Source organism: Chionomys nivalis, chromosome 1 (assembly GCF_950005125.1).
Source record: "Chionomys nivalis chromosome 1, mChiNiv1.1, whole genome shotgun sequence".
Taxonomy (NCBI): Eukaryota; Metazoa; Chordata; class Mammalia; order Rodentia; family Cricetidae; genus Chionomys; species Chionomys nivalis.
The window spans coordinates 173,419,250-173,440,421 of NC_080086.1; the positions used below are offsets into that span (position 1 = coordinate 173,419,250).

Consider the following 21,172-nt stretch of genomic DNA (forward strand, 5'->3'; position numbering starts at 1 on the left):
CCTTGAGGGGCCTAACAGAACCATGCAGGGCTGGGAGGTTTTGTGAGCTGAATCCTGCGGAGGGCTTGGAAGAGTGTCTAGCTAATATTTGGTGTTAAGTATCAATGATATAACATGTCTACAAGCTACCTAGGATAAAATCAACATGTCCTTTCTCTTCTCCCTGAAATCTGGCTCTGATGAAAATCCTGGTGTCCCCATCACACGTCGCTGAAGGAGATTCTCCTGAAACACAGCTCAGCACTCAGTGACTCTCAGGTCTGTGGGTCTCACTGCCTTTCCTCCACAGCCCTTCTTGTGGTAAAGTGCAGTCTCTTGAATGCTGTTCCCAATCTCCTGCTGACGTGTTGAAGAAGCAAAACTAAGCTTCCCTTGACTCTGACTCCCTTTGATGGTCCAGAAAGCAAGCTGTGAACCCAAATGCACCGACCTAACATCTCTGCTAGAAGGCAGAGCATGCCATCCGCTGCAAAGGTGGAACCTGGGATTGGCAAGAGCTGTGGCCATCCATACACCACCAGGGAAACACTCACTTCCCACGGCCACTCCAAGGGCCTGCTGCATGTCTGTCCTTGACTCTCTTGTTCGGTGCTTAAGGACGCAGCTGTGGCCACAGAGGATCTTTTGTCCAAGGAGCTGGAGAGGGCAGCCAGCACAATAAGCCGAATCAGCCCAACATCTGACTCAATCATAACCTCATCAGTCTTAAGCTCTCCCCTAGTCAAAAAACCTTAGGAACACATAGAAGATCCACACCAGGTACATAGGCTAGAGCTGGGGCTGGGCAAAGAAACACACATGAACTTATACAAAAATGTTTATTTACTGTTTATATTTCTTCTTCTCATACCGATCCTCTGACCTGGAACCCAGTCAGCTTCTAAGACATCCTGCTGTCTGGTTCTTGAATGTGGGGCACTATGAACACGACTAGACATTGTAAAAAAGTGGGGCGTCCCCCTTCCCAGCAGATACAGAAGTCAGAAGAAGCTTTTGTGCCTAGCTCAAGCTATAGAAACTTCCCAACACAGCCCCTTAAGTCAGAGGGTCCATCCCCACTGGATGGACGTGCGGAAGAAAGAACATGTCTCTCAGAGGCCTGGAGTGGAACCAGTCTCTCAGTAGGAGACTGAGCTCAGTAGTAAAGTGTATGTGTGTGTGTTTGTGTGCATGTGCGCGCACACACTGCAGTTTTAGGGTGCTAAGCAGGAAGAGGTTAGTCTGGTGGAAGTGAGATGTGAATGTGGAAGAGAGTTCCAAGAAAACAGAGGATGTGTCTGGGGTAGGGCCACCTGGTTGAGATCAGCTATAGCCCTTATGGGAGTGGTCATCACAACTACCAGGAAGAGGAGGAAGAGAGTCCTGTCCCCACTTAGACAAAAGACAAATGACACAACAAACACTTTTGGTCTAAGAGTGCCAGAAAAGGGCACTCATTGGCACAGAAAAGGGCAGCCAGCCCTCATCTGCCAGACATGGGTTTGGTTGCCTCACTGACCACCATAGCCCACTCTGGGTCATGTCACCCCTGCCTCTGCCATTCCTGCCTTAACACAGCTCTGCTGGAGACTGACACCGCCAGCCAGACTCTAGTCGTTGGGGCAGAGACAAGGGGGGTCCTACTCCTGACAGGAGATCTATCAATGGCTATATTCAGCTTGTTCCCACAGTCCGGTGCTTTGAGGCAGACACACAGAACTCTTCTAGCCGGCACGTGGCCCACTGACTCTGTCAGATGAGACCCCAGAGGTGTGCTCTCAGGAAGAAGAGCCACAGAAAAGGGTGTATTCATCTTTCCCCTCCCAGGACCTGCCCTGCAGGCTCAGAAGTCCGAGTCTGCATCCAGGAGCTCAGCCTCCATTAGGTTAGTGCGGGAATGAATGGATCCCAGCCCCTGGAGGCGGCCCTGAGCCCAGACCCTAGGGGCTGACGCACCAGGGAGAAATGGGTCTTGATGGGGACTAGGCTCTGGACAGAAGGGGTTGGAGACTAGAGTCCAGGCTCCCTGTCGGCAGGACTCCCCTGTTCCCCAGGCATTTGCAGCCACCAGGCACTTCTGCCGGGGCAGCTGAGGCAGCCGAGGAACTGCACTGGGGGCAGGGGCAGGGGCAGGGTGGTGAAGCTCAGGAGCTGGCCCCAGTGGGCACACCTCCTTCTTCCTCTTCCTCCGCTTCTTCTTCCGGCCCAGGCGCTTCTCTAGCTCTGGGGAGATCTCGGCCTCCACCAGCCACAGGTTGGCTTGTTCCTCTGGCGGCACTGTCAGGAGGAAAAAACACAGTGTAGGACTTTAACTCTGTCCTTGCCACCCTTGCCCCACCAGAACCCCTATTCCTGAGCTCTGGGACCCGTCACTCTAGGCTCCCCAAGCCTTGGCACCCCTTCAGATCCTCTGTGCCCCCTGCCCCTTCCTGCAGAAGCTAGAGCCCTCATACCTGGAGTCGCCACAGGGGTGACAGACACACCCTGGGGCAGTATGGCTCCTCTCCGAGCCACCATCTTGGTGACATGCTGGGCCCAGGCAGAGGAGACGTCAGCTGAAGGTTCATTGAGGTCAAAAGCCAAACCCGCTTTGGAAACGAAAGGAAAGCGGACAGTGAGTCCTCCTTTCTGTAACATGTCCATCTTCTCAGCCAGTCCCTCCCCCTGCCGCCGGCAGAGTCCACCCTGTAACCAGTGGTCGCTGCCCATTCAAAACCGGAGGGGAGCAGCCTCTGGTCCCCAAAAGGCATAACCTGAGCCTGCAAGTCCAGAACCAGCACCCTGACTTACACCGGCCCAGAAAAGCCACTGGAGATGGCAGACAAGAAGGGAGGGGGGGAATTCGACTCCTCAGAGAACGGCAATAGCAGTGAACAGGGAGAAGAAAGAAACGGGGGAGGACCCATGTTGGGGAGACTGGAGCAGAGTGGAAGTGAGTGGAGTGCCTTATTTCTCAGTTTGTCAGACAGCCCACGTGTCCTGGGTGGGACAGGTCTGGTACTGTGCGGTTAAGTGTCTCAGCGGGAGAAGAGACTGAGGCTCACCCACGGGCCCATCATGGGAGACAGTGTGCATGCTGAAGGAGAGCTCCTGGCCCGGGTTCTGCAGCAGCTCACGCCGCTTAGAGAAAGCCTTGGCAATCATCTTGCTCTTCTTGATCCTCTTGGGCTCATCGTCGCTCTGCCCAGTCAGCCTGAGAGCAGAAAGGGCGGGGCTGGAACATGGAGGACCAGCTGCTTTCTTTCAAATCTACTGAAAGGCCTGGGATTCTCGGCCTAAGGACCTGCAGTCGTGAGGACTCTGACAGCCTGAGGCCTTCACTGTAACCAAGCACGCCTAGAATGCCAGGCTCCCTGTGTGCCCTCCTTGCAGAACACTGCCTCTCACGCTCAGCTCAGGCCCAAGCTGTGTGAGGACAGGAGTGGTCACTAGAGGGCACTGGTGAGCTGCTAAGAATTTGGCCACACAGCTCTGGGGGTGCTTTGGCAAACAGCTGCCCCAGCTGTGTTTTGGATTAGACAAGACCTCAAGTGAGGCCATGGGGCTGAGGGTGAGACAGGAAGGACAAGACCAAGAGGGCCGCTGACCCCACCTGCACCAGGTGCGCCTCCAGATGAGCAGTGTGGCCTTGGTCCAGACCCAGGTGCTCATGGCAATGCCAGTGCCAAACATGGCAAACAGATTGATCTTCTCCACCAGGAGGCTGGGCCGATTCTTGATCTCACAGTCCGGAATGGGTTTCTTGGTAGGCAACCCAATGGTGACATTGGCCTGGCACCTGTGGTGATTGAGGGTCAACAGCTGAGGCTATCTGGATCCAATAAGAAGGCACCCAAACGGAAATCCATTTAGGGAAGAGCTCAGCCCCAGAGAGATTCTCCCGGTGTTCCCTGGCCAGAGGTGTTGTCTATATGTCTGTGTGTATCAGTGCTGGGACAGAACCCAGGCTGTAAGCATGCTAGACTCTACCACTGAACTAAACCTCTAGCACCCCATGACTTTCTTTGGAATCATCTACGGAGCTGTTATGAACTACTGGTGTCTGAGCCTCAGATCAACCTCTGGGACAGGAGCCCAGCATCACTGGGTTACATCTTCCCAGGCTGGAAAGTGAAAAGTCCAAGAATGACCATTAGCGAATGGGATGCTGCCCTGTAGCTGGAGCTCCAATTCTGCCACCCCCACAACCAAACTCAGGGCCCCTCACTCACAGCACATAGTCCCGGAAGCTACGCTCCCATTCAGCCTGGTTGAAGAAGTCATAGAAGTGGCAGCTGAAGGTGATGAGCACAAAGCCAAAAGCCAGGAAGCCAAAAATGCCTGTGGAATTCAGGGGCGGACACTGTAGCAGCACCAGAGAGGGAGCCACTGCCCCACCAAGTACCGAAGACAGCTGAGTCCAGAGTGACTACATGCTGGGCTCGGGTCTTCACCGAATCCTCCAAAATAAACCCAGAAGGTTCTGGAAGCAACTATGGGAGGCCACGGAGAGGAAATGGGCCTGTGGAAGTATTCTTGGCACCAACCTGGATTCTTCACTTCTTACAGGACCTTGCCACCTCCACTATCACCTACACCTCGGCTTTGTCCCCTGGATACTTTCTTAACTCTCCCTGGTTTTCTGCATCCTGGAGGCCCAGGAGGATTCAGCAGTGAGCTGACCAAAGTCCCCTGGGCACTACTCACCCAGGCGCAGCATGGTCTCATTGATCTTGCTGGCAGCCTTCTCACTCAGAAGCCCAGGGTGCTTGCTCTTGATGGAGAACAGAGTCATGACCCCTAAGCAGAAAGACAGCTTAGGCATTAGCTGAGGAGAAGCCGCTCTCCTGGGAGGGCTGGGGAGGGAGGGCCCATGGCAGTGGAGTCCTGTGACTAATTATGCCCAGTCTGACTGAAACCTTGGGGAACCAGAGAATGAGAGAACAGCTGTTGGTAGTACGCTATGGGCTGGGGTAACTGTGGCAGAGTCTAGAAAACAGCCACGGACAGAGAGAGGAAACCAGAGGAAAGCTGTTCTGATGGAAACCATCAACAACAGAAATACATTGTGTGATGGACATAAAACCTCAAGTTTTCTAGAAGTCACATAAAAAAAGAAACTATAATTTTACTATATTTTATAAACCAAATACAGCCAAAATAGAACCGCTTCTAAGTTCCACACAACAAAGTATTAGTGATATAATTTGTATTTTCCCCTCTTTTTCATGTTAAGTCTCGAATGCACTGTTTTTTACACTCAAAAAGCATCCCAGTTTGGCCTCATTTCAACGTCCATGGCTACTGGCTACCGTATGAGATGGCGCAGACGCACAACACACAGCAGAGGCTTGGACACTCCCCCAGAAAGGCAGGGAAGAAGGCTGAACAGAAGGTTGGCAGTTCAGTGGGAGGAAACCCAAACTGACAAAGAAAACCAAGAGAAATGAGCTAGAAACCAAGGCAAATCACGGGGTGACAGATTGAGACGGGGAAGTTAGGGACCAGTAAATCTGTACATGTTGTGAAAACTGCTTGTGTATGTGAGGGGATGAAATGACTTGGAAACCGAGCTCCAAACACGACAGTGTATCTCAAGTTAGTGTGAGCACACACAAGCAATGGTCCCAAGATGGTCCATGTGGATCAGCTAGGAGTCCCAGGGTGTTCATCACACAAGTACACCCTGACAAGGGACAAAAAGGTTTGGAACTCAGCCCAAGCTCCCCTCAAAAGAACCAAGAACTTGGCTGTGGCTTTGGAAGAAGAGGTACTGTCCTGCCTATGGCGTCATCTTCCATACTGAACCAAGGACTTAGGTCTCCTGTCAATAGAAGGCAGCAGAGCTGGAAGCTCCCGTTCCTACTTCCACGTTACCTCGCTGGCTCTGGCTGACTCACTCACCTCGGATGAGGAAGTAGCCTCCCACGATGAGCACCAAGCCAATGGGGGCCAGCACGAAGCCAGCACGGTAGCGGTAGTTCTTGTAGCCCACGAAACAGATGCCACTCACGGAGTCTCCATCTACCTGGAGCAGGACGGTACAGAAGCAAAGTTAGTTCCGGCCCTTCCTCCAAACGCGCCCCTTTCAGCCCCCCCTCCCCCCTGCCCCGCCACTCACTATACCTGAGCCACAGCGAGGATTGCCACAGTGAGGACAAAGGGGAGTGACCATGTGAGCAGGTGGAAGTAGGAGGTCTTGCCTGAGAGAGGCTGGTAGGTGGTACCCAGGGCTTTGAAGGAAGTGTGCCAGGCATAGGTGAGGACCACGAACCAGACCACTCCAGCCATCAAGGCATAGTACACGATGACGAAAATGATGACACAGGACAGGGTCTCGCTGGAGCTGTGAAGATGTGGGATGTCACTCTTCTGCCAGGTTGCTCCACCCTGCCCAGGTCCTAGTCTACTGAAATGTGGAGGGCTCCCGGGAATTTAGGACACAGGCCAGATGTGAAGAGGCTCTAGAGCACATCTCTTTGAAGAGACAGTGACAGTTTTGGTGCTGAGACTAAAGCCATGGTCTCAACACTGAACACAAGAAGCCAGTGCTAAATCCTACCCAGAATGGTCACTACAGTCTTTCTCCTCCCATCCTCGCCTTTGGGTCCCCAAAATACTTACGTGGGCTCCCCAAATCTCATGGTGCCATCTGCTCGGCAAACAATCTCCCGACGGGCACCATCCATGAACTGGGCCAGCCAGCCAATGCTGCCCACGAAGAAACATGCATTGACATAGAAGAGAATAACCGCAGGGTAGCGATTGGAGTTCCGCCAGTCAGCCACAAAGGTAGCCTAAAGGGAGAGGCAGCCGTGCAGTGACGTGAGGGTTTGTTCCGCTGCAGATGCCCTGATCTGAACCCAAGACCTCCCCAGAATCTTCCATAGGTACCCTACCGAGCAACTCCATTCTAGAGTCCCTGCGCCTCGGGCTGTCCAAAGTCCCAGGCCCTTGCCCTTGAACACTGCTCACCAGTGTGAAGAGTGTGCAGAGGCCTGTGACCGCCCCGAAGGATGCGATGTAGCTGTGCATGTCCTGGTGTTCTGCCTCCGTGTAGAGCGGATTCTGGCACTGGATCCCGCAGCCCTCCACATCCTCGTACCAGCTCTTGGGGTTGTCTGTCCTCACCAACGGGGCTTCGCACTGGCCTGAGCTGTTGAACTTGATGTTCTGCACCTCGTTCTGGCACAGGGGAGGAGAAAAGAAAGGCCAAGGGGAGACGGAAGTCAGGGTTGAGGCTCTCGTTTGGGAAAGCCGGCAAGTGCAGGTATGCTAACTGGACGTCTACCTGCTGCTCAATGGTTCTACAGCCTGGACAAATTATTTGACTACTCTGTATCTCATTTTCCACAGCTGAGAGAGTAGCCCCTACCTCATGATAGGGCCTATGGATTAGGTTGAAGTTCCTACAGTGGTATTTGTATGTAGAAAATGATAATCAGTATCATCGTTATCATTCTGTTCTTTCAGACCCTTTTCCAACCCACACTAGCTCACACCCTTCTATCTTCTTGTTTCCAGTGCTTTATGTTTGTATGCCCTGACTCCTATTTATAACGAAAGTCCCTGAAGACAGTGTTCCATAATGGTGAACACTCAAGAACCATATGCTGAACTTAGTTACCTCGGGTCAACAGAGAAGCCTTCACAGAGACCCAGACAGTGAGTTACAGCTTGTGTGTGTGGTTCATGTGTTTTGTGACTACAGACCCAGGGTCTCCTAGGTGAGACATCTCTGGCTACCCTGGTCAGGCTGGCCAGGTTAGATCAGGCTAGACCACCCTATCTTGCCCCATAGAGCACTTACTGGGCAGCCTTCGGGGAAATGGTCTGGGGTGCAACGCAGGAAGTCAGGCCACCCTCGCTCCCGCTCCACAATGGCACAGGGGCCTCGAGTGGCCTGGCAGAGGGTGCGGCTGGGCAGCTCCACTCGGTCATTCTCACACTTGGGCATGTAGACAGCACATAGCAGAGGCTGGATCACTGCCCAACAGCGGGGGGCATTCCGGAGGCCTGGGAAATGGTGACAGTGTGGGTATACTGCGGCAAAGACCTCCACACTGACCCACTGATACAGATGTAGCCCCTGCTCCTAAACCTTTGCCATAGCATTTCTCAATAGGACACCTGAAGAGAGCACTCTTGGTGCTCCAGGCCTGCCCCATGCATTGCAGGACACCTGGAGAGAGCACTCTTGGTATTCCAGGCCTGCCCCATGCATTGCGGGACACCTGGCACAACTAGACCCTGCTCTCTAAATGCCAGCAAAACCCTGAGGTCATGGTGACAACCAAAATATGCACTCCCAACTCCAGAGATGTCAACTAAAAGACAGCCAGAAGAGAAGGGCCAGAATCTCTGTGCATAGTCTAACTCTTAAAAAAAAATATTTTTGTAAGATGTACATATTTTATTTTATGAGAGTCTTTTGCCTGCATGTTCACACCATGTGTATCCTGGTGTCTACGGAGGTCAGAAAGGGCACTGGATCCTCTGGAAATGGAGCTACAGATGGGTGTGAGCTGCCATGTTGGTGCTGGAGTTGATCAGGGTCCTCTGCAGGAGCAAGTGCTGAGCCATCTCTCCAGCCCCACATGGCCTTGTTCTTGATTAGATGTTGGTTACATGAGTGTATTTGCTTTATGCAAGTCAAACTTGGGGCTCATTCACTATTGCCGACACACAATTCACTTACCAATTCTTAAAACAGCTGCCACTTTGGAACACCCTGTTGAGGGGTGGTAGGCCTCTGACTGAACCTTAGGTGGGGGAGTACCTAAACCCTTCTATAGGCCTCGCTGTCCCAATACAGAAGGGCTGTGGGACCCATTCACCAAAACCAAGACATGTTTCCCCGTACCCAGCTTCCAGAGCCCCTTATCCTCTTACCAAGCCGAGGCAGAGAGAGAAGAGATGGGGGTTTAAGAGGAGGTACTCAGGGGAGCCAGGAACTCCAGAGCCAGAGGAGGAAACAGGTCAGATGGAGAGAAACAGAAGAGGCTCTGTCCAGTGCACAGGAAGGAAAGACAGACAGACGCTGTCAGCACAGACACACAGACGTCTCCCCAACCCCCAACCCAGCCTAGGTGTTGACATGCTTATCCCAGGTCTCAGCTTGCTGTTTTCTGCCCTCCTGAACCCCTCTAAAATCACCCCTACTTTGGGAACGCCAACATTCCAGGCAAGAAATTGTACTCGGAAAATCTTCTGAGGGCATGAGAGCCACTGTGATAGCTGTCCCACTGTCCGGCTAAGGATGGTGGGGCAGGCAACCATTCTCTCGGGGAGGGGGAGAGCAATGGAGCACAGGAGTAAGGGGTATGGACATTGTCATTGGCCTGCCAGGGTCCAGATCTTGGCCCCACCACACTCTGGCTGTGTGGTCTGGAACAAAGTGTTTTACCTCTGGCCTCAGTCTCCTTTATCTGTAAAATGGAGATGACAGATTTACATTGTGGGACACTGGGCAGAGCGAGAAATGGTATAATATATGTATTTTGCACAGCATCTATCAGGGACTAACAGAAATACTAGCTGTTCTTAGTACCAGTCCAAAGCCTACCCTCAGGCTTTACAGCTCCAAGAATACTCCAAGGTGCCAAGAAAGGTCCTGCCAGGTATGATGTAATATCCTCCTCTGATGCCAGCCACCACCACCTGGGAACCTTTATCACCTAGAGGGGAGACCCAGTCGGGAAACTCTGAGCCCACGGCTTTAAGTGGCAAACAGAGCTGTCAGGAGGCCACTGTAAGGGGGCTGTGCAGTATGCCTTGGCTTGTGAGGAGGATGTGTCTCCACGAACACATCATGAGGTAAAGACATACTAAGAAGAAAAGGCGTTTAGAATCCTTGAACAACCGAGCAGTATGCTGTATGCAGCATGTTGAATATCTCCCCCACGTGATCAAAGAGCTGAGCTGGGACTGTGGTTAATGGCTGCTGCCCAGCATCTGGAAAGAAAAGTCAGACCACATAGTGCTAGCCCGGGAAAAGATCCAAATTCAAAAGCAGTGACATGATGTTGTCTATTTAATGCACGTCACTTCTGTACCATCCTTCAGACAAAAACTTGTTTCTGCTGAACCACTGTAAACCGGGCTGTCTGCTTCCATGCGGATTGGGAGCCAGTGAGATGGCTCAGTATGTAAGGAGCTTGCTACCAGGTCTGGCAACCTGACTTTGAATTCTGCAGCCACACAGTGAAGGAGAGAACCAACTCTCTTAAGCTGCCATATGATTGCCACATGTCCACCATGGCACAGGACACACATACATATGCACACGTTCAAACACATGCGCGCGCGCACACACACACATAAATGTAATAAAACATTGTTTAAAAAAGAAAATAGGCCGGGTAGTAGTGGCACATGCCTCTAATCCCAGTACTTGGGAGGCAAGCAGACTTCTGAGTTTGAAGCCAGCCTGGTCTACAGAGTGAGTTCTAGGATAGCCAGAGTTACACAGAGAAACGTTGTGCTGAAAAAAATAAAATAAAATAAAAGTAGATGAGATCATTCTCCATCTTGAATATGGTGACTAGTCACACAACTTTATGCTTTCTATAAAACAGCTGTTTTGTTTTTGTTTTTCCAGACAGGGTTTCTCTGTGTAACAGTCCTGGCTGTCCTGGAACTAGGTCTGTAGATCAGGCTGGCCTCAAACTCACAGAGATCCGCCTGCCTCTGCCTCCCAAGCGCTGGGATTAAAGGCATGCACCCCCACAGCTCACCATAAAACAGCTTTTAATATCTCACAACTACGCTTTTGTCTAAATTCACAATACTGCAAAAGAGAAGCATGGGGCTGGGGATGCACCTCAGTTGGCAAAAGATGCTTGTCTAGCACAAAGTCCTGCGGTTGATCCTCAGCACCAGATAAACTGGGCCTAGTGGTGCATGCCCGTAATCCCAGCACAGGAGGAGGCCAGATGATCAGGAGTTCAAGTTCATCCTAGACAATAATACATACAAAGTCCAAGACTAGTCTGGAATATATGAGACCTTGTCTTAAAAAGGGGGTGGGGAGGAGGATTTTATTAAATGTTTATTAAGTAATATATTTAAAATACAAAAGGGGGGAAGTATCAGGCAGTCATTTTTCTAATTTTAAATATTTTATTATTTCACACTTTAAAAACAAACTATCTAGGGCTGGAGAGATGGCTCAGTGGTTAAGAGCACTGGCTGCTCTTCTAGAGGTCCTGAGTTTAATTCCCAGTAACCACATGGTGGCTCACAGCCATCTATAATGAGATCTAGCGCCCTCCTCTGGCATGCAGGCATACATGGAGGCAGAATGTTGTATACATAATAAATAAATAAATCTTTAAGAAAAAACTATCCAAGGAATTTTTTTTTAAAAAAGACAAAATCTTGCTATGTAGCTCTGGCTGGCCTGAAACTCACATGTCAGGATCTCCATAGGGCTGAAGAACATTTCATTCTGTATCTACATTGTGGTTTTGTTTTTGAGATGGGGTGTCACTATGCAGCCCTGGCTGGTCCTGAACTCTCGGAGCTCCGCTTGCCTCTGCATCTCGAGTGCTGGGATTAAAAGCGTGTGCCACCATGCAGGCACGTTTCCTTTTCCATTCATCAGCTGATGGATGCTTTGGTTTTTTTTTCTTAGCTGTGTGATAAAGCTGCAGTGAGCAGGGGCATGAAGCTGTCCCTTCTGCCCACTGACTTCACTCTCCTTAGGCACGTACCTAGTAGAGGGATAGTTATTAAATAGTTGTATATTAATCTTTTAGAGAAACCTCTGCAGTGATTTCTACAAAGGCATACTTTCAGTATTTTACCTTTGTGGTAATTTACCTACACACAGGCTTCCTTTTTCTTTCTCACATTCTCACTAGTACCTTGTCGACTTTTTAAAATTTTTTTGTATTGTTTATATCTGTATTGTCTATAAAATGAAATGAGATTTGAAGTTCATATAATGTCTATTTTTTATATCAGTCATTCTCACAGGGATGAAGTGACATTTCACTGTGGTTTTGAGTGGCATTTCCCTGGTGACCATCATTTCTTTTTTCTTTTTTTTTTTTTTTTTTGGTATTTTGAGACAGGGTTTCTTTGTAGCTTTGGTGCCTGTCCTGGAACTAGCTCTTGTAGACAAGGTTGGCCTTAAACTCACAAAGATCTACCTGCCTCTGCCTCCCAAGTGCTGGGATTAAAGGTGTGCGCCACCACCGCCCGGCGACCATTTCTTCTTTTAAGGAATGTCTCTTTAGACCTATTGCCTCCTTTTTAAACCAGCTTGTTTATTTTCATTTGATTTTTCTATGAAAATCAAATGAGTTTTGAAGTTCTTAGTATATTCTAGATAGATGGTATTACACATTATTTTAAATCCCATATGTTTTACTTATAGATTTAAAAATACTGTGTTGAGAGTGTGTGGGTTTACCAGCTGTCAGAAAAGGTGAAGACCATGCTACAAAGACATAGTAACTAAGACATGTGACATGGACAAAACAAAGATCCCCCAAACATATACACTTATATTTGATTTATGGCAGAGTGATAGACAACAGAAATTGATTTTAACAAATGATGTTGATCGAGGCAACATATGTGAAACTAGAACTCTATTTTTTAATTAATTAATTTCAAGACAGGGTTTCTATGTGTAGCCCTAGCTGTCCTGTAACTAGCTTTGAAGACCAGGCTGTCCTCAAACTCACCTCTGCCTCTGCCTCCCAAGTGCTGGGATTAAAGGTGTGCGCCACCACCACCACCACCTGACTTGAAACTAGAGCTCTAACAAACAAACAAACAAACAAAAACAAAAAACCTGCAGGTGAATTATATGCCTAAAAGTGACTGGGAAATCTATGAAGTTTTCTCTTAAGAGTAAATTCATGATTTGGGAAGAGAAAGGGATTTTTTTTTCCTAAATAAGACACAAAAATGCACAAATCATAAATGTTTGATAAATGCCTACATTAACGTTCAAATATTCACACAAAGAGAAGAATGTGAAAGAAAGCAAGCAAACTATGAAGACATTTTTAACCCTCGCAACCAACAAAGGGTTCATATCCAGCATCGCAGGGAGATGAGGAATTTCCACAGATACTTCACAGCAGAAATTCAAATGGTCAACAAACATCTGCAGAAATGTGACCTTTGCAAGCAATCAAGGAAACACAAATTAAAATAATAAGGACTAACAAAGTAGGTTTGAGGTAAAGTTACTGCTTCATATGTATGGGGTCCTGGGTTCAAACACCAGCATGGCTAAAAAACTCAAAAATTAAAATCAGATTAGCCAGGTCTTTAATCCCAGGTCTCGGGAAGCAGAGGCAGGGGGATCTCTGTGAGTTTGAGGACAGTCTAGACTACAGAGTGCATTCCAAGACAGACAGGACCACATAGAGAAACCCTGTTTCAAAAACCAAAAACCAAAACAAAGCAAAAGAATAAAATGGACAAATTGTAGTATGTTCATATGATGAAACTATTCAGTAATGAAAAAAAGCTACAATAACATGGATAAATCTTTTTTAAAAATATTTATTTATTTATTATGCATACAATATTCTGTCTGTGTGTATGCCTGAAGGCCAGAAGAGAGCGCCAGACCTCTTTACAGAAGGTTGTGAGCCACCATGTGGTTGCTGGGAATTGAACTGAGGACCTTTGGAAGAGCAGGCAATGCTCTTAACCACTGAGCCATCTCTCCAGCCCAACATGGATAAATCTTATGTAATAAAGAAGCAAGACATCTGGACATGGCAGCATTGAGAGGCTGAGGCAGAAGGATTACCACGAGTTTGAGACCAGCCAGAGCTGCAGAATAAGACTATCTACCAAATAAATAAATCGTTAGCTATCAAGGCTTGGGAATTGGGGGCACAGCTCAGCAGCAGAGCATTTCCTGCACATATGAGGTCCGGGGTTTGATCTCCAGTATCGAAGGAGGAGAAACCAAAGCATAAAGGATATAGCTCAGTTGTAGGGTGCTTTCGGAGCAGATGCCAGGCCCTGGGTTCAGCCTTAGACATTACTACATTACGTTATAATTATTTTTTATCCGGTATCCTTGTGTTTTATGTACTTTCTGTAGGCTTGAATATTTTGCAGTTAAAAGAATAAAAATGTGAAGCAAATATGAAAACCTTGGCCTATAGGTATGTTTTCTATATTTTATCATTTATTTATTTTTGGTTTTTCAAGACAGGGTTTCTCTGTAGTTTTAGAGCCTGTCCTGGAACTAGCTCTTGTAGATCGGGCTGGCCTCAAATTCACAGAGATCTGCCTGTCTCTGCCTCCCGAGTACTGGGATTAAAGGCGTGAGCCACCACCGCCCGGCATGTTTTCTGTATTTTCATATTTCACACACACTATTTATTTATTTACTTATTTTGAAACAGAGACTTGCTATGTAGAGCCCAAGCCGGCTTCAAACTTATAACTATACTTCTGCCTTAGCTTCCGAAGTGCTGGGCCTCAGACATGCGTCATTATGTGCGTACACACACACACACAAACCACACACCATACCACACCACACTCACACACAGTTTTTAATTGCCCTGATGATCAGTCTGTTTTTGGAAACAGCCAGAAGGAAATTCTTCCGAAGCTGTCCTTGCCAATTACCCACCAACACCAACAACATCCCAACTTGAGGTCTGAGAGACCAGCAAGACATTCCTCCCGGTTTTTCGGTCTTTTGCCTGCTAGCCGGACCCTGGCTAGGCGACAGAGCCACACACCCATGTATACACAGACACAGCACACAGTGGTAGGGGAGGCTACGTGCTGGCTCTCAGGGACCTATCCCCTCACCACCTGCAGGCTTCTCCTTCTCGCTTTCTCGCCCCACTTATTAAACCCATGGCCCAAGGTGGACCATGGCCTGGACAGTATGTTTGTCTGGTCAGCTTGGAATGCATGGAAGGACACATTTCCAGCCGTAATGGGGAGAAACACTAAGTGAGGAAGGAAACCCACGTTTGGAGAGATGAGAAACATAGGAGAGGCCTGAGTTCTATACACACCCAAGATTCAGAATGACCTAGTTATAAACTTCAACATTTGCAGATTTGGCAATCCGGATGAAGGAAGCATTTAGTGGCCTGTTCTTTGCGGCAACTCCTCCTTTCCAGATCTGTTAGGAATCTCCATATAGGATAACCACTGAGCAGTCTAACACACAAAGCCAAAGCCGCACTTTCTTCCTCAACCTTCCTCTGCTACCAGGAGAAAGTAATGGGACCATCACCCACAACATCTCACGCATCCCCCTGCTCAGTCAAGTCTGGTATCCACTCATCAGCAAATCTACCTCTGACACTCTAAATCTGCCCAACCTTCTGTCTATTCCCCTCATCCTGATCACCATCATCTCCCACCTAGACTATTTCATCCATGTCCCCAACAAGTAACCAGGATCGGGGTTCTCTCTTCTCTCAGGCAGCTGTTTCTACAACAGCCCCTGCCCCTCAGATGCATAGGTATGCACCTGAGTGTATGCATGTGCACCTGAGTGTGTGTATGCACACTGCAGATGCACTGAGGTCAGAAGAGAACATTGGATCTCCTGGAACTGATGTTACAGGCTGTAGTGAGATACTAGATGTGTGGGTGGTGGGAATTGAACCTGTGTTCTCCACAAGATCAGCAAGTGCTCTTAACCACTGAGCAATCGCTCCAGTCGTTCCCAGTTTGCTTGTTTGTAGTTGTTTTTGGAGACAGGGTCTTGAGTTTTAGCTGGCCTGGTGCTCACATCTACACAGCTGACCTAGCACTCACAATGATCCTCCTGTCTCAGCCTCCCAAGACCTGGAGTTACTATCATGTATCACCACATCCAGCCCAAAAATAATCCTTCAAAATCCCTCAAAAAATGCAAATAGATTGCATTTTTCCTTTGCTTAAAAACCTTCTTTATCAGAGGCTCCTTGTCATCTTTTAATAGTAACATCTTAATTTTCTAAAGGGCAAGAAGCTTCAGCTTTCTAGTCTCATTATCTCGTACGGTTCTGCATTTAATGTGCCTTGGTCCAGTTCTATGCCTCTATTATATTTCTAAGTACCGTACTCTCCTCCTTCAAAGCTCTGTACTATCACCTCTTTCCATCCCTTGTCCCAACCCTCCCTGCTTATTTCTCAGGTCACTGATTAGGTGTCAGTTTCTCTGGGTACCTTCTCTGGCTTCCCAAAGCTCTGTGTTCCTTCAGCACCCACAATACTTTACACCGGTAGTGCTAACACCTGTTTAATAGTCCTCTCTCCTCCGAAATCAGAGAGCTCACTTCTGTAATCTCCATCTTGATATACTCAGCCCCTGCCCCAGGATAGGGTGTACTCACCGCAGAATTGAAGGAGGCTCTGAAAACCATGAAGATCCATCTCTGTCCTCAAGTTTATGATGAGCACAAGTTACAGTATCTTTACCACCCACAAAATCACCTGCCAAAGTCAGACCATGCCTAACACTCATCAGACCTTGAATTCCAGACAGGACAAACACTAGTTCATGCTCAAACATACCTGTGATTCTCACACATGACTCACTTTCTCCCTATCCATCTACAGGTCCAGCCTGTGCCAGCACCCCCGTCTGGTTCACACACACAGAAGAGATCTAAGCTTCAAACAATGGACAACAGCGGGGAAAAAGATCAGTGTGACCCAGAAGCCCTGGGCTCAGAGCTTGCACCTCTGCCCAACCCTGATTAGACAGCTAGTCAGCCTGGAATCTGAACAACCAGCAGACGGCTCTAACTCATGCACACTCCTGCCAGCTCGGCAGCTGTTCTCGCACGACGTGGGACGGGATAAGGTGCACTCATTTCCTCCTTGATCTGATGACAACTTCGGAGGGCAACTTTCACATGTCACTTGAGAGAATTCAATCATAAGCCCCACAAATAAATTAATATTATACATAGAGAAACAAACTATTTTACACACACACACACACACACACATACGGGTGTATCCTTTCAGCAACACAAAACTTGATGATTATCTAGTGCTGAGAGATCTACATTTTTGGTTGTGAGCCTAGCCTTTAACAGCTGAGCCATTCCTCCAGTCCTAGATCTGCATTTTTATATGGCTGCCTCCTAAGCTCAAGTCTTATTTCAGATGGTGCTCAGAGATACCTTGTTGAATCCTTTCTTTCTTCCTCTTGGGAGGGCTGTTTTGTTTTTTGTTTTTCTGAGACAGAGTCTCACTATGTAGCTCTGGTTGTCTGGAACTCACTATGAAGACCAGGCGGGCCTTGAACTCACAGAGACCTGCCTGCCTCTCAAGTGGTGGGATTAAAGGTGTGAGCCACCATGCCCTGATAGATCTTTTTTTTTTTTCAAAAAATAAAATTGTTTATTAGTGTGTGTATGGGGGGAGGAAGGAAGGGAGGGAGAGAGGGAGAGAGAGAGAGAGAGAATGAAGACAGCAGGAACACAGGTGCCATGGTACAAGTCAGATGACTTTCATAACTCAGTTTTCTCCTAGCTTGAGATCTTGGGATCAAACTCAGGTCATGGGGCTTGCACAGCAAGCACGTCTACCTGAGCCATCCTGCTGGGTTCTTACCTTTCTTTCATGTCCTTTTTTCATTCTGTCAGGTCTTCTGCACACACACTGCATGTATATAACTTCAAAGACTACAATTATATTCCCTCTGTCTATCCATTCTTATATCTTCTATGCTATATTTATGTAAACATATTATCATAAGTGTGTATGTGTGAAATCACACAGACCTTACATTATAGTAATTTATGGATTTTTTTTCAAACCTACTCTTGATTACATATAGCATCTGCCTCGGATTCTACAGTGCTCAACCTTCCTAATGCTGTGTCCCTTTAATACAGTTCCTCGTGTTGTGGAGACCCCAACCATAAAATAATTTCGTTGCTACTTCATGATGTAATGTAAATATCTGTGTTTACTGATGGTCTTAGGTGACCCTGTGAAAGGGGGCTCGCCCCTTAGAGGGGTCAAGACCCACAGATTGAGAACTGCTGCTTTAGAACCTCATTTCCGTGTAGGATACAGTTCTACCTCCTGGGCATCAGCCACCCTCTAAGTTCCTCCTCCAGCATCAGCATCAAGTCTTACAGCCTCAGGCAGCATGCAGCTTCAGCTGAGAACTCTAGCGGTCAAGTGGACAATGACAGTCTACCTACTCCTAACACTACCCCAGCCCCCAGCCCCAGGATCCTACCAGCCTTGGGGGGGCGGGGGAAGCTATGGCTAGGGGCACTGCAGGCTAGTCGGTCAGGCTCTCTGGTTTGCTCCTGGCTCCGGATTTTCTTTTCTATCCCATCAAGCTTTTACAGCACATTGGGGCGGGGTGGGAGGAGGGGAAGGAGAAGATGACGAGGCTAGTTACCCCCCCCCCCCCCGCCCCAGCATCCTACAGGCTCTCAGTCCAAAACGGTGACAGGTAGGTAGACAAACCATTCGAAATAATCTAGGACGGACTTTGGGTGTAGCTGCATTTTCAGGCTCTGCCACTATCCTACCCCAAGTAAAGGACTGTGGGACTCCCAGCTACCCTGGACGGTGTCCACGGGCTCTCAACACCCCGGACTTCGTGTTCTTCCATAGCACTCACTGGCCTGAGGCTCCACATCTTCAAAGAGCCACAAACAATTGCTAAAACTGTCTCCTTCCTTCTTAACCCGAGTGGGTCAGAGTTTCCATTTCTCAGATAAGGAAGTTGAAACAAGTAAAAGCAAGACAAAAATCACAGGTTTCCTAGACTGATCTAAATCAAGATTACTAGACGGCTCGTTCGGCTTTTAGTTATTACAAGGGGGCATCTTTTACTTCACAAATTTCACAAGTATTTTCTCACCCCTTCCCTTCAAATTCTTAAACGTCTTCCCCCGTCATCCTTGCCTTTTCTTCTCTCCAACTCGGATTTCCTCAAGGTCTGAACACTGCCCAGAATCCCTGCGGACCCTGCTTCAAGAAAAATATCTCCTCTCCCTTTGCTGTGGCTGAGAGCTCCCTCCTCACCCGCCCCAGTTTTCCCCAACCCCATCGTTCCTCAGGCTCTTTGTAAGCGGCCGGCTTCCCCGGTCCTTTGCTCCCACCCCATCTCCATCACGGAGGTTCCCCTTTCCGCACACGACCTGCCCCCAAAGTTCCAGACTCGTTTCTCCGGCTCTCCCGGGTATAAGCCGCGCCTGCTCAACAGTTCAGGCCTGAGCCTTTTCTTTCCATCACTGTCCCGTCCCATCACCTCTGCGTCGCAGTCCCGGTTCCCGCGCGCTTACCCGACCAGAGCACGAGCTTGCCGTGCGCTTCCTCCTGTGACTCCGAGTCCCCAGCCAGCAGCGTGGTGGTGGCTCCGTAGGGCAGCGCCGAGCCCAGGCACACGTTGTAGCGCAGAGGTTCGCAGTGGGCGGCCCGGCCACAGTGGCTCAGCAACGGCGGCGGAGGGCTGGTCACCGGCGCGTTCCTCCTCCCGCTCCCGCCGGAGCTGCGAGGCCCAGGCCCAGTCGCGTTCCCGCTCAAGGCCGCCCCCCGACCCGGGCCCCCCAGCAGTACCACCAGCAGCAGCTGCAGCAGCCTCGGGGACGCCAGCTCGGGCCCACGCGCGGAGCGGGCAGCAGCCATGGCCAAACCCGCCAACTCAGCAGAAGCCGAGGCGCCCCCGCGCTCCCCGGAGTCCCTTTGCTAAACACACGACCCCGGGGGCCGCGGAGGCTACTTAGGCGACCGGTGCGCCCCGTGAGTCTGGGGCCAGTTTTCGCCAGGCGCAGCGCGCGTCCGTGCCCCTCTCCTCCCAACTTTGCAAACTTTGGAACCCGGGCCCCATGTTGGGCAGCGCAGGCCCGGGCCAGGATGCACGGACTCCGGACTCCCTCGCCTGGCGAACGGAGTTGTCTTCAGCCCTGGGAGCCCCCTGGGGCTCCGATCTCCAGCCCCATTCCCTCTCCCACCATTAAAACCAACTCCCAGCTCCTCGGAGAAGGCCAGGCACCGGCCAGGGGGTGCGGGAGTCGGTCCCCGGCTCCGCCCCCACGCCAGCCCGCGGCCCAGCAGCCACCTCCGCGAGAGCGCGCCGCAGCCCCCTGAGCTCTCCCTGCCGACTACCGGGCTCCTTTGTTGCTCTAGCTGGCCGTGCTCTCTGGAATGCACGGGCCTCGCGGAGCCAAGCCCTGCCCCCCCTACTTCCCACCCCCGCCTCCGCCAAGGCTAGGGGAGGGCCTGGGCGAGGAGAGCAGGAGGAGAGTAAAACTGGGGAGGAGGAGCCCGAGCTTCGGCGGCCTAAACGCCCTCTGGGGCTGAGGTTGAGGGATTTGGGAACCTTCATCCCACCCGGCGCCATGCGGGGTAAGATGAGTGCAAGTCGTGTCCCATAGCTGCTATGAGACACTTGACTGAATCTTTAGTTGATCCGAGGGTTGTTCGACGTGATGATTTTCAGAAGAGGACTTTTCTTGTTTAGGGTAGCAGGGGGATGCCTAAAGTAGGCAGGAGTTTTCACTCATCACTACCCAATTCCCAAACCCCGCCCATCTTTCTTGCTTTTTGGTTAGATCTTTAAACTTAACCAGGAACCCTGGTGAAGAAGAACCGAGTTTAGGGTCTCTACTTCTTCAAATTCTTCCAGCTCTAGATATGTGTGGGAAAATGACCTCAGAGTCACCCAGAGTAGTTGCTGTTACCTGTGGGAACAGATGCCTGGCATGAGAACATGTCAACACCAAGCCTTTATTGCTCAAATGTGTTGTCGGAACTGTGATTTCCACTACTGTCCCTGGTGCGCTTCGGTTTTGCCCATAGGAGCCAGTCCGTCTTGGATGAGTCCTCGCTGCTGATCTGCCTGCCCCATAAAGTTTCTCCAGTTCCCTTCCACCCTCAGCTCCGCTTGCTTTCTTCATTATTTCAGGCAACTCCTTTAAATCACAGCTCCCTTAAGCAAGGGAAGCTAAGAGACCAATTGCCTTGAGTAACTTTTCCTTGTGGCTTGCTAGTTTTGCTTTTCTTGTTTCCTGAAGAATAAATAGTTCACAGTCTAGCCCTCTTAGCAAAAGACAGTTTCTGTTACCCTGTTAAGAACAAATTAGCTACCAAAATTCAGATACATCCTTAATTGGTACCCAATCCCCAGAGTTATAGGAGGTATTTAATTCAATCTGGGGGCTTTATGTTTTCTTCGTTCTACCTCTGTTGCTATGGTAAATGTCCTAACAGAAGTAACTTTAGGAGAGAAAGGACTTAT

The 21,172-nt window shown here is 49.4% G+C and overlaps 1 protein-coding gene across 1 annotated transcript; it reads right to left on the reverse strand.

Annotated features, from left to right (window-relative positions):
* Nucleotides 1-815: 815 nt before the first annotated feature.
* Nucleotides 816-20,090, reverse strand: Smo (smoothened, frizzled class receptor). Its single transcript, XM_057791564.1, has 12 exons — nt 19,218-20,090; nt 7,769-7,974; nt 6,934-7,143; nt 6,583-6,755; nt 6,085-6,304; nt 5,863-5,986; nt 4,666-4,758; nt 4,191-4,299; nt 3,572-3,757; nt 3,024-3,172; nt 2,433-2,567; nt 816-2,256 (listed from the first exon to the last, which is right to left on the reverse strand). The coding sequence occupies exons 1-12, from the start codon at nt 19,558-19,560 to the stop codon at nt 1,823-1,825; spliced, it is 2,382 nt and encodes a 793-aa protein (XP_057647547.1). The 5' UTR covers nt 19,561-20,090; the 3' UTR covers nt 816-1,822.
* Between the last annotated feature and the right edge of the window lie 1,082 nt (nt 20,091-21,172).

Excerpts from the sequence above, each read along its gene's own strand:
- Smo (XM_057791564.1), bottom strand. The coding sequence starts at position 19,560 with ATGGCTGCTGCCCGCTCCGCGCGTGGGCCCGAGCTGGCGTCCCCGAGG. Across the intron at positions 3,173-3,571 it reads TGGAGGCGCACCTGGTGCAG|GCTGACTGGGCAGAGCGACG; the intron begins GTGGGGTCAGCG and ends TTCTGCTCTCAG. Across the intron at positions 2,257-2,432 it reads CACCCCTGTGGCGACTCCAG|TGCCGCCAGAGGAACAAGCC; the intron begins GTATGAGGGCTC and ends TCCTCCTGACAG.